Source organism: Carlito syrichta, unplaced genomic scaffold (genome assembly GCF_000164805.1).
Source record: "Carlito syrichta isolate Samal-C Ts95f unplaced genomic scaffold, Tarsius_syrichta-2.0.1 Scaffold301838, whole genome shotgun sequence".
Taxonomy (NCBI): domain Eukaryota; kingdom Metazoa; phylum Chordata; class Mammalia; order Primates; family Tarsiidae; genus Carlito; species Carlito syrichta.
The window spans coordinates 140,906-154,274 of record NW_007245934.1 but is presented as its reverse complement, the minus strand read 5'-3'; the positions used below and the strand labels follow the sequence as shown (position 1 = coordinate 154,274).

General features: G+C 37.5%; 1 protein-coding gene across 1 annotated transcript in view; it reads left to right on the top strand.

Moving 5' to 3' along the window:
* Window positions 1–13,369, top strand: part of ANKRD55 (ankyrin repeat domain 55) — a 126,018-nt gene that overhangs the window by 37,110 nt on the left and 75,539 nt on the right. The window contains exon 4 of the mRNA XM_008055387.2: window positions 12,383–12,513. Within this exon, the coding sequence (XP_008053578.1) occupies window positions 12,383–12,513 (131 nt within the window). The remainder of the gene's footprint in view (window positions 1–12,382; window positions 12,514–13,369) is intronic.

Genomic DNA, 13,369 nt, shown 5'->3' with positions numbered 1-13,369 from the left:
CCACCCAATTCTGTCCAGCCTCCAACCTGGGACCCAGAGGCTATTCCCTTATTGGATTCAGAGAGACAGATGCCCCCTCACCCACGCTGGAACAGGCACAGACACATCAGATCTGAGTTTAAGACTTGACAGCAGTGGCAGCAGATGAGGTGGGTGAGTCCAGATCTGATTCATACTTCTTTCACAGTAGTTTGGGGGGCATCTGACACATGCTGAAAGCAACCCTAGCAGCCTGTACTGAGAGCGGAGAGGAGAGGCTGGAGACTGGAGCTGCTTCTTAAAGCCATGGCAGCAGCTGAAAGGAACCTAGAGTTAGGAACCTGGAGTTACAGAAACAACCACAGAGCAAGTTTTTTTTTTTGCTTGCTTGTTTATTTTGTTTCAGTTTTTGCTTTATTTTTCTTTTCTGTTTGTGTTCTTGTGCTTGATTTGTTTCTGTTATATTAATGACTTTTTAAGATTTTTCTGTTTGTGTATGGGTGCTTTTGAGAGAAAGTACATCAAGGGGGGGTTTTGTTTGTTTCTATGATTGTATATTGTTGTTGTTTTTTGGTCTTTGTTTGTTTCTCTGTTTATTCATTAGTTGATATATGTATGTCTGTTTTTCCTGTTCTTCTTCTCTCTCTCCACCTTTCTTTCATCTTCTTCCTTTATTTTTCCATTCTTTTCCTTTTTCTTATCTCATTTTTATTTCAGGGGGCAAGCATACACCCCCACTGCATGGACAGATTGTAAAACTGGGAACTGGGTTCCAGGGAGTCCATACACCTGTCAGCAGATACTGGAATCTGCAGACAGCTTCTGAATCACAGCTCCCCCTTATTAAATCTTAAAACTGCAAAACTCACAGCCCCCCCCACCCCTAGTTCAGCTTCAGAATAAAACAAAGCCAGAGGATCTACATAAGGAAGAATAGGAGATTGAGTAAACAGAAGTAAAAGCTATCCCCTCATCACTGAACAACAGAATTAAAGAAGACATTAAAAAAAGGTGGGAGGGGGAGAAAATCTACACAAATGAATAAAAAACAAAGGAAGAATATGGGTCTCACACAGACCCCTGGGAGGACAACTATTGAGAATACAGATTTTGGAACTCAAAGAATGACTGATCTCAAATCACAAACCCAGATACCAGGATATCAATAGAATAAATAGAAATGAGGAGAGACAAGAGGAAAGAATGAAAGTGTTGACAACTGAGATAACAGTAATAAAGAATACAGTAAATGAAATAAATAGCAAACCAATAAGCATGGAAAGCAGAATTAACCAGACAGAAGAATCTCAGATCTTGAGGACCAAAATATGGAACCAACCCAAACTGTTAAAAATATATAGAAAAGAAGCTTTAAAAGACAGAACAGGCTGGGCTCAGTGGCTTAGCCTGTAATCCCAGCACTTTGGGAGGCTGAGGCGAGAGGATTGCCTGAGCCCGCAGGTTCGAGACCTGCCCAGGCAACTTGGCGAGACCTCGCCTCTACAATAAATCAAAAACTAGCTGGGTGTGGTAGCACATGCCTGTAGTCCCAGCTACTTGGAAGGGTGAGGCAGAAGGATCGCCGGGGCCCAGCAGGTTGAGGCTGCAGTGGACGGGAGTGGCCACTGCACTCCAGTCTGGGCGACCGAGTGAGACTCTAGCTCAAAAAATAAATCAATAAATAATAAAAGACAGAACACAGACTCCAACAGATGAACAATTATTTTAAGAGGCAGAAACTAAGATTAATTGGAATCCCTGAGGCAGATAGACAGAGACCACCCTGGAACAAACATTTCATGAAATTATCCAGTAAAACTTCCCTCATCTCATCAGTGACATAACCATTAAACACAAGAGAGTCAGAGAGCCCCTGCAAGATAAGACAGGTCAGACTACCTACTAGGGAAGATCAGTTAGAATAGCAACAGACTTATCTACAGAAACACTTCAGACTAGGAGAGATTGGAGTCCAATATTCAAAGATTCTCAAAGGTAAACCATTTCAACCAAGAATTACCCACACAGTTAAGCTAAGTTTTATCAGCAATGGAGAATTAAAACCTTACCAGACATTCAATCCCTAAGAGTTTAGGAGGCCTACAAATTAACTCTACAAGAAACACTTAAGAAAGTATTAAACACAGAAGAAAGAAAAAAAAAGAATGACAACACTCTTCCCAAGAATGCAGAAAAAGATTGAAAACACACATAAATCAACCCAATAATTGAAAGACAACAAACAAAAAAACAGCAGCAATAACAACAAACTCTAAAAGACCCTCAAGACAGGGATGAACTCTCACATCTCAATAATTAGCCTGAATGTAAATGGACTAAATGCACCACTGAAAAGACAGAGAAGGGCAAGTTGGATAAAATGTCATGATGCAGCAATATGTTGTCTTCAAGAGACTCATCTCACCAGAAAGGATACTAACAGGCTCAAAATAAGAAGATGGAAAACAAAATTTCAGGCTAATGGAACACAAAAGAAAGCAGAAGCCACAATCATAATATCAGACAAAATACCTTTTAGCTATCAAAAATTTTAAAACATTCAGGTCACTACATAATGATAAAAGGTTCAATCCATCAACAAGAAATATCTATCCTAAACACATGTGCACCCAACATAGTAGCACCAACTTTCATAAAGCGGCTTCTAGGTAAACTTTAAAAAGATATTGACTCTAACACTATCATAGCTGGGAATCTAAATACCCTACTAACAGCCCTAGATAGATAATCCAGGAAAAAATTCAACAAAGAGTTCCAAAACCTCAGTGTGACGCTTGACGAAATGGACTTAATTGATACCTACAGAACACTCCAGCCAACATCCACAGAATATACATTCTACTTATCACCACATGGTGATTGACTCTAAAATCGACCACATCCTCGGCCATAAATCAAGCATAAACAAATTCCATAAGATTGAAATGCACCTTCTCAGACCATGGGGGAATAAAAATAAATATCAACACCAACAAAGTTTCCCCAAAGCACACAAAGACATGGGCACTAAACATCATGATGTTAAACAACTCCTAGGTCAACATGGAAATCAAAACAGAAATGAAAAAATTCTTGGAAACAAATGAAAATGAAGAAGTATCTTATCAAAATCTCTGAAATGCCATGAAAACAGTCCTAAGAGGGGAATGCATATCTCTATGAACACACAGGAAGAAAACTGAAAGATCACAAGTTAACAGCCTAACAAATCACCTAAAGAAACTGGAAAGGCAAGACCACCAAAACCCTAACTTCAGGAGAAGAATCCAGATCACCAAATTTGGGACATAGAAGACAAAAATACAAAAAAAAAAATCAATGAAACAAAAAGCTTGTTCTTTGAAAGGATAAACAAGATTGATGGACCCCTAGCTAGACTGACCAAGAAAAAGAGAGAAAAAGTTCAAATAAATGCAATCAAAAATGCAAAAGATCAAGTCACAACTGACCCTAAAGTTATACAAAAGATTATCAGAGATTACTATGTAAATTTGTATGAAAACAAACTTGAAAACCTAAATGAAATGGAGGACTTTCTGACATCACACAACCTCCGCAGGTTGAAACTAGAAGAAATTGAAACCCTAAATAGACCAATAACAACCCAGGTAATCAACTATGTCACAAGAAAACTACCTACAAAAAAAAAGCCCTGGACCAGATTGCTTTCCAGCAGAATTCGACAAAACATACAAGGAAGAATACTATTGAAAGTATTCCAGGCAATTGAGAAAGATGGAACTCTCCACTAATCATTTTATGAAGTTAACATCACATTGATACCCAAACCAGGTAAAGATCCAACAAAGAATTACAAGCCAATATCCTTGATGAACATAGATGCTAAAATTCTCAACAAGATTCTAGCAAACCAGATCCAACACCGCATCTCAAAAATCACCCACCATGACCAAGTAGGCTTCTCTCCTGGGATGCAGGGCTGGTTCAACATCTGCAAGACCATAAATGTAATTAAAAACATCAATACATGTAAAGAAGCCACATAATTATATCATTAGACGCAAAAAAAGCTTTCGATAGAATCAAGCACCCTTCTTGATAAAAACCCTCAAACATCTAGGCATAGATGGAACATAACTCAAAATAGTAAAAGTCATCTACAAGAAACCCACAGCCGTCATACAGCAAAACAGTCCAAAATTAGAACCATTTCTCCTAAAAACTGGAATAAGATAAGGATTCCCACTCTCACCCCTCCTGTTCAACATACTGTTGGAAGTCCTAGCTAGAGCAATCAGACAAGAGAAGGAAATCAGGGGTATTCAAATAGGAAAAGAGGAAGTTAAGTTATCCTTTGCTGATGACCTGATTGTATACTTCAAAAACCCAAGAGAATCTGTCAAAAACCTTGCGCTGATAAAGAACTTTGGCAGAGTCTCCGGGCATAAAATAAATGTGCAAAAGACAGTTGCATTCCAATATACCAACAATAAATAAACAGAAACCCAAATAAAAAGCACAATCCCATTCACAATAGCCACACACATACACACAAATGAAATACCTTGGCATCTTCCTAACCAGAGAAGTGAAAGACCTTTACAATGAAAACTATAAAACACTGCTCAAAGAAATCAAAGATGACACAAACAAATGGAAAAACATCCCATACTCATGGTTTGGAAGCATCAGTGTTGTTAAGATGTCCATCCTACCCAAGGCAATCTACAGATTTAATGCAACTCATTAAATTACCAGCAGCATTCTTTTCAGACCTGGAAATGCCAACACAGGAATTCATATGGAAACATAAATGACCACGAATAGCCAAAATAATACTCAGCAAAAAAAAAAAAAAAGTGGGAGGTATCATACTCCCAGACATTAAACTTTATTGTAAAGCTACAATAATCAAAACAGCCTGGTATTGGTACAAGAACAAGCATATAGACAAATGGAACAGGCTAGAGATTCCATAAACAGAACCTCAATTTCTCAACCAACTCATCTTTGACAAAGCCTCCACCGTCAACCACTGGGGAGTGGAGAACCTATTCAGTTAATGGTGCTGGGAAAACTGGCTGACCACATGCAGAAGATTAAAACAAGACTCCTACCTATCACCATACAAAAAATCAACTCTAAATGGATCAAAGACCTAAACGTAAAATCTCAAACTACAAGAACTTTAGAAAATGCAGGAGACATCCTTATGGAAATTGGAACTGGCAACCAATTCCTGATCAAAACCCCAAGTGCCCATGCCATAAGAGATAAGATAGACAAGTGGGATCTCATCAAACTGACAAGCTTCTGCAAAGACAAACCATCAAGAGAACAGGAAGACAGCCCACAGATTGGGAAAAATATTTGCCAACTGTATATCTGACAAAGTCCTAACCTCTACGATCTGTAAGGAATTCAAACATGCTGAAAAGAAAAAGCAAACAACCCCATTACAAAGTGGGCAAAAAATGAATAGACACTTCTCAAAAGAAGACATATGAGCAACCAAAAGATACATGACAAAATGCTCAGCCTCACTAGTTATCAAAGAAATGCACGTTAAAACCACACTGAGGCCAGGCTCAGTGGCTCAGCCTGTAATCCCAGCACTTTGGGAGACTGAGGCAAGAGGATTGCGTGAGCTCACAGGTTCAAGATCAGCCTGGGTAACTTGGCAAGACCTTGTCTCTACAATAAATCAAAAATGAGCCAGGCACGGTAGCATGTGTCTGTAGCTCTGGTTACAAGGAAGACTGAGGTAGAAGGATCGCTGGACCCCAGCAGGTCAACGCTGGGGTAGCTGTGAGCATGCCACTGCACTTTAGCCTGGGCAACGGAGTGAGACTTAAACTTAAAATTAAAAGAATAATAATCACACTGAGATACCACCTAATGCTTGTCAGGATGGCCATCATCAATAACTCAGAAAACAACAGATGCTGGGGAGGATGTGGGGTAAAGGGAAAACTTCTGCACTGCTGGCAGTGTAAACTAATACAACTTCTTTGAAAACAGTTTGGCAATTCCTAAAAGATCTAAAAATCGACCTTCCATACGACCCCACTGGGAATATACCTAGAGGAACTCAAATCACTCTTTGAAAAAGATACCTGCACAGACATATTCATTGCAGCATTATTCACAATAGCAAAAACATAGAACCAACTGTGCTGTCCATCGAAAGAGGACTGGATTAAAAAAATGTGGTTCATATATATGATGGAATATTACACAGCTATAAAGGACAAAATTATGAAATTTGCAGTAACTTGGATGGACTTAGACGCTATAATACTGAGTGATCTATTACAGAAACAAAGAACTGAATATCACATGTTCTCACTCATAAACAGACCTTGAACAATTATTGTAATAGTATAAGAAAGGGAGTGGTGGTCAAGCGCAGTGGCTCATGTCTATGATCCCAGCATTTTGGGAGGTCAAGGTAAGAGGATTGCCTGAGCCCATGGGTTCGAGACCAGCCTGGGCAACTTGGCAAGACCTCATCTTTACAATAAATCAAAAAATTAGCCGGGCATGGTGGCATATGCCTGTAGTTCCAGCTACTTGAAAGACTGAAGTGGAAGGATTGCCTGAGTCCAGCAGGTCGAGGCTGCAGTGGCCAGGGGTGTCCCACTGCCCTCCAGTCCTCCAGTCTAGCCGACACAGTGAGACTCCAACAAAGAAAGAAAGGAGGAAAGGAAGAAGGAAGGAAGGAAGGAAGGAAGGAAGGAAGGAAGGAAGGAAGGAAGGAAGGAAGGAAGGAAGGAAGGAAGGAAGGAAGGGATTGTCAGTAGTGGGAAACTGCCAGGGGAGGAGAGAGCACACGTCATCAACAAGGGTACCTACATAATGAACATTTGTATACCTAACCCTGAATTGTACCCCACACCTTTAAATAAAAAAATTTTTAAAAAGATATTTAGAAAGTTAAATATATATATAATTCCATTTAAAATCATTAATAAAAAGAAATATTTAGGTATAAATATAATAAAATATGTACAGGACAGCATTTTATAGCTGATGAAATACATCAAAGAAGATCTAAATAAATGAAAAAACACACTATGCCCCATGGATCAGAAGACTCAATATAGCAAAAACACAATGCTCTCCAAATTATATACAGGTTTAATGTAACTTCTAGAAAAAGACACCTTGACATAGGGTGGTGACCATAATTCCTATCAAACCCCACAAGATTTTTTTGTGGATATGGTTATAAAATGTATAGAGAAATACAAAGGAATTAGGATAGTTAAAACAAATTTTAAAAGAATAAAGTGGAAGAAATCAGTGCACCCAATTTCAAGATATTACATAGCTACATGCTATGGTTTGACTGTGTCCCTCAAAATTTCATTTGTTGAAAACTTAAAAAAGAGAAAGAAAGAAAACTTGGCCCCATTGTAGTAATGTTGAGAGGTGGGACATTTGGGAGGTGATTCGTGAATTCATGGATTAAAAGATCAATGTGTTATTGAGGGAGTGGATCTGTCATAAAAGCTAGTCTGACCATCTCTCCTGAGCCCCCTCACGTGAGATGGTCAGCACCACTTCAGGACTCTGCAGAGAGTCCCCACCATCAATAAGGCCCCTCAACCTTGGATCTCCCAGCCTCCAGAACTATAAAAAAGAATAGCTTTTCTTTATAAGTTACCAAGTCTCAGGTATGCAATTATAGCAACAAAACAGACTAAAGCTCTATAGAAATCAAGTCTGTGTGGTATTGGCTGAGGGGTAGACACATAGATCAATGGAAAAGAACAGAGAATTCATAAGTAGAGCCATACAAACATGCCCAACTGATTTTTGTGGAAGTGCAAATGTAATTCAGTGGAAGAAAGATAGCCTCTTTAACAAATGGTGCTGGAGCAATTCAACACCCATAAGCAATAGAAGGAAAAGGAAAAAGAGAAAGAGAAAAAGAGAAAAGAAAGCACACTCAACCTAAATTTAACACATTATACAAAGATTAACTCAATATGGGTCACGTACTTAAGTGTAAAACATAAAACTAACATTTTTAGGAAAAAAATGTAGAAGAATGTATTCAGACCTAGGGCGAAGCAAGCAATTCTTAAACTCAAAAGCAAGGTCCATAAAAGGAAAAATGGCTAAATCCAAATTTATCAAAAATAAAAAACATTTGACTTTTTGTTAAGAGGATCAAAAGACAAACTAAAGGATGGGAGGAAATATTTGCAAACCACATATCCCACAAAGACATCCTGTTTTAAAAACTTAGTGTTCTTAGACATTAAGAGTTCTACTGCTTCACTCTACTTGTTAGAATAAACATCAACAGATTACTTAACCCCTGTGCCTCAGTTTCCTATCTGCAAAATGAGGATAATAACAAGAACTCAAAGGGCTTTGAGGTTTTTCAATGAAAATTAGATGGGTTAATCTGTCTAGTGGATTTAGTTATGCCTGGCACATAGCAAGCACTCAATAAATATCAGCTATTATTGTTGCTTTTGAAATTTCATAACCACGCTCTAACTACCCTGTACCACCTAGGACAAGACAATGAATCTCAAAGTGGCTAAGTTTCTTAGCCAAAGTGTCACAGCTAATAAAAGAGCTAAAACTAGACTCAAATATCGTTTCCTCGGTCAGTACTCTTTCCTTACCTTATAATGCAGAGGTTTAAAAGCTCTTGAGCACTTTACCAAGTGGTAAAAGGATCATTTAAGGATGCAAGACACTAAGGCTTCCTTTGTGTGTACCATAGCTGACCAAGTTGCTCCCTCTTTTATTTGGTGTATTTTATTTAACATAAAATGCTTGAAACATAAGGCAAAGTTCAGAGAATAACACGTCAAACTATGTACCTACCACCCAGAATTAACAATTTTAGCAATTTGCAATTTTTTTCTTTGAAATTTTTTTTAAAGAAAGTGTTACAGAGCATCTGAAGGCCCTTTTTATCCTTTTCTGTTTCCATCCCTTTTCTCTCTATTCCTCTAAAATAACCAATGACTATTCTAAAGTTGATGTGTTTTTCCTTTTTCTGTTTTTCTGCTTTAACTATATTCTCATGGATTTGTAGAAGTCCATTGTTATTTTGATTTATAAAATTTACATAAATAATAGCCATTGCCTTTCTTTACTCAAAATTATGTTTACAGAATTTATTCAAGTGGATATAAGTTAGTTTAACCGATACATTTTAACTGCTCTATGGTACTCCTATGAACAAATATAACAAAATTTATGTGTTTATTAATGTTCATTTATGCCAGTTCTTATTAGCTTAATTTGTCATTGCTTATCTTTGATTATGTGTCTTTGTTAAACAATATGAAAAATTTGTTTATTAAATATATCTGAAAGTGGGATTGCTGAGTAAAAAGCTAATTTTATTAAATTTTATTAAATGTTGCCAAATTTGTTCCCAAAATGGTTGTTCTAATTTATACTTTAACCAATAGTATGTAAAAGTTTTCCAAATCTTTGGCAACACGTGGCATTTTATTATAATAATAATAATTATTATTATTATTATTATTATTACTTTTTTTTTTTTTTGAGTTAGAGTCTCTCTCACTCTGTCTCCCAGGCTGGAGTGCCATGGCACACTCACAGCCACCCCAGTATCAACCTGCTGGGCTCTGCACCCAGCTAATTTTTTATTTATTTATTGCAGAGACAAGTTCTCTCTAACTTGCCCAGGCTGGTCTCAAACCCACAGGCTCAGGCAATTCACTCGCCTTGGCCTCCCAAAGTGCTGGGATTACAGGTTGAGCCACCAAGCCCGGCCAGCATTTTATAATTATTAATTCAACATGTTTCAAGTTGTTTCTCAATGTAATTTAATATGCATTCCCTGATTATTTGTGAGATTTATAATCTTTTATATTTTATTTGATTTGTGTCTTCTCTCTCATGAATTGCTTGTACATATATGTCTATTTTTTTCTAGGTTATTTCTGTTGAATTGTTGATATTCTTTATTTAGTTTAGCTAATGATATTTTCTTAGTTTTATAGATAATAATAACTTCTCCCAAACTGTGACTGACCTTTTCATTTTGTTTATGATATCTTGCATAGTACAGTAATCTGAAAGTATTTGAATTTAATAAAATATTTTCTTTATAGTTTGTAGTTTTTATGTCTTCTTCAGTAAGGCCTTATTAGCCTTAATGTGGCAAAAATATTCTTCTGTATTTTCTTTTTTAAGTTGTTAGAGTTTGCTTTTCTTATTTAGTCTGTAATCTTTTGAGATATATTTATATATGATACGAATTCTAGATTTAATTTTAATATATCCTTTTTGTATAGCCAGTGGGTCAGTACTAAACACTTTTTTTCCTCCTACTGATTTATAGTGTCACTTTGGTCATATACTGAGTTCCCATACAGGCCTGAGTATTTCCTGAATTCTCTTTTCTATTCTGTTGATCTATTTGTTGTTTTAATTACTGGGGCTGTATAATAAATCTTTTGGGTTGATAAGGCAATATTCTTCTCTTTGTTCTATTTTAAAGTTGTCTTACAATATTTTTTTGGCACTTAATACCCTTCCAGATATATTTTAGGACTTTTTTTCAAGTTTCACAAAAACTTTGGTGAGTTTTTATTGGGATTGCGTTGAATTCATAGATTCATTTTCAGGAAACTGTACTCTACTGAGTCTTCTCATTTTCATGTTTAACATAGTCTTATCTTTTCATGTTTAGTTCTTTTATGTCCCTCAATAAGTTTTATAATTTTATCCACATGTCTTGATCTTCTACCATTAGACTTATTCCTAAATACCTTATTTTTGTTTTTGCTTTTGTTTTAAATATTAATTTTATATACAAGAACAATACTGTACTCTCTTATTTTTTCTATTTTGGGGTTTTTGTTTTTGTATTTCCTACAAGGGGAAGTATATCAACTTAAAATATATTTTGGAACCCAATTTGGAGATGAATCTTCTGTCACTTCTCCCTAAACCACAGAGACATCTCAGTAAGATTATTTTAAAAATAAGAAATATTTGTTCACTAATCATTTGGTTATGCATTTCAGAATTGTTGTTTAACATCTTCTAGGCATCAGGTTTAGTGGATGGTGCTAAGGATACAGTGAGAGATGTGGTCCCTTTCCCTTAGAATTTATAGCTTTGAAGAAGAGACAAATATTAAAAAATGATCGTCCCAAATAAATACATAATTGCAAAATTTGTGAGTTACTAAAGAAAAATAAAGGATGATGAAAGATTGTAACATGGAGATCCAGTTTGAAATGGAGGGCCAGGGAGGTGTTCTCTGAGGAAATTTATATGTAAGCTAGGATCTCAAAATAGGTATAAATTAACCAGACATGTGACTTTATGAAAATTATATCTAGAAATTATTTCACTTTACTAACTGAACATCTCAGATTCATAGATTGCTTCAATAATTGTCATTTACAGCATGTCTTTTTTTTTCTTTTAGTAGTTATAATTACCATTTGTTGACAGGAAGGGAGGAAGGGAGGAAGAATGGAAGGAAATTTTGCCACTATTTTAAGACATGGCACTTCATTGCTGCTTTTACCCACTACAGATGCCTTTAAAAATATTAGAAAGTAATGATTTGGTGAAAGATCGGGTTGCCACCTGCAATCTTTCAGTGAGAAAGTAGTCCTGGGATTTATCAGAGATCTCTGAGAGTCATAGCTTGCAGTTCCTTCAGAGAAGAATCACAATCTCAACATGAATTTCCATTCAAGAGACATATAAACAAGTCTCAGCTGGGAAAGAGGCCATGTCTGAGGATTGTGCTCTTCACCTGAAGGAATGTGAGGCACCTGGATTCTCCCTCATGAGGCTGGCTTGTTCCAACAACCCTGCAAAATTAATCAGAATGTGAAATTTCATCTCTGTTTTTATTCAAGAAAAAAAAACACATAAAAAAATGCCTTGGCCTATATGGATTCTGAAAACAGAGAAGCGTTTCAGTACACACGGCCCCTTTTAGCAAGAATTTGTGCACCCAAGGCTGGGCTACCACCCCTGCTTTTCACATCCACTACCTACAATAAACGTCTACTGAGCCTGTTTGCCTGGCTGGAACTGCTTCCCAAAGGCACTTCCAGACTCTGCATTGTTCCAGCCAAATCAGGACAATCTTGCCTGTATGTCCCAAATTATGCTGATTCCCAAGGCAGTCATAAACAATTTTTATCATCTGCCCAAAATGTTTAAATCAGCCAATTATTACAAAATTACAAAAGACTGAAAGGAGGCCAAGAGAAAAACACTGGTTTATATAAATGCATCAACAATGGACTTCATCTCCCTTTCAGTCCCATACAGTTCAACAGCTGGGTTTGTGTTGCAAAGAGCAAAATAAATGAACAGGCAAAGAAAATCTGCTAGTCAATTTCATGAGTCAGACATTTTTAAAGGCTGTTGAAATGTCTCATTCCAGGGTGTACGCCCTTGATGCACGCAGTTTCTGGACGTCAAGTGGACACGGTGAAGCTGCTGCTGAAGATGGGAGCCAATATTAACATGCAGGATGCCTACGGCCGCACGAGTTTATGCCTGGCCACCTACCTGGTACTAACTTGAGTCTTTCTTAGGGGCTAAGGTGCAGGGTTTGCTAAAGGTGCCATTATGGGATCTCACGCGCAGAAGAGGATTGTGGGATTTATGCAGCTGGCCAATGGAAATAGAACTTGAAGCTTGATTCCAACCATCTTCAACATATATATCACCATTTAGAGTCAGTTTCATGGATTTGAGTCATGAAACTGACTCATGAAATTTTATTTTTTAAATTTTATTTATTTATTTATTTATTTATTTATTTTTTGAGTTGGAGTCTCACTCTGTCACCCAGACTGGAGTGCAGTGGCCGCTCTCGGCCACTGCAGCCTCGTCCTGCTGGGCTCCAGCGATCCTTCCACCTCAGACTTCCGAATAGCCGGAATTACAGGCGTGTGCTACCACGCCCGGCTGATTTTTTGATTTATTGTAGAGATGAGGTCTCGCCTGCCCAGGCGGGTCTCGAACCCGCGGGCTCAGGCAATCCACTCACCTCAGCCTCCTAAAGGCGTGGGATTACAGGCTGAGCCACCGAGCCTGGCGGATTTAAGTCATTTTAGATCTCACTAACAATCTTCTAAGATAGAGATGATGCTGCCATTAGAGAAACGTTCTTTTCTATCTTAACAGCATCATAATTTCCCTTCGGATACTTCTGGACACTTGGTACTTCCAGGAATGCCCTCCATAAATAACCCCTGGTAACATTGCAGAGATCCAATTAGCATCTGTGGGTCAGGGCTGGTTGAGTGGAAACTCAATACTGAGGAATGTGAGAAACCAAGAGAACTGGGGAAAGTGGGGAGAAGGCTCGGGAGTGAGGATGAAATACCAGGCTCTTAGGGGGTAACACCAAGCCCAGGACTTA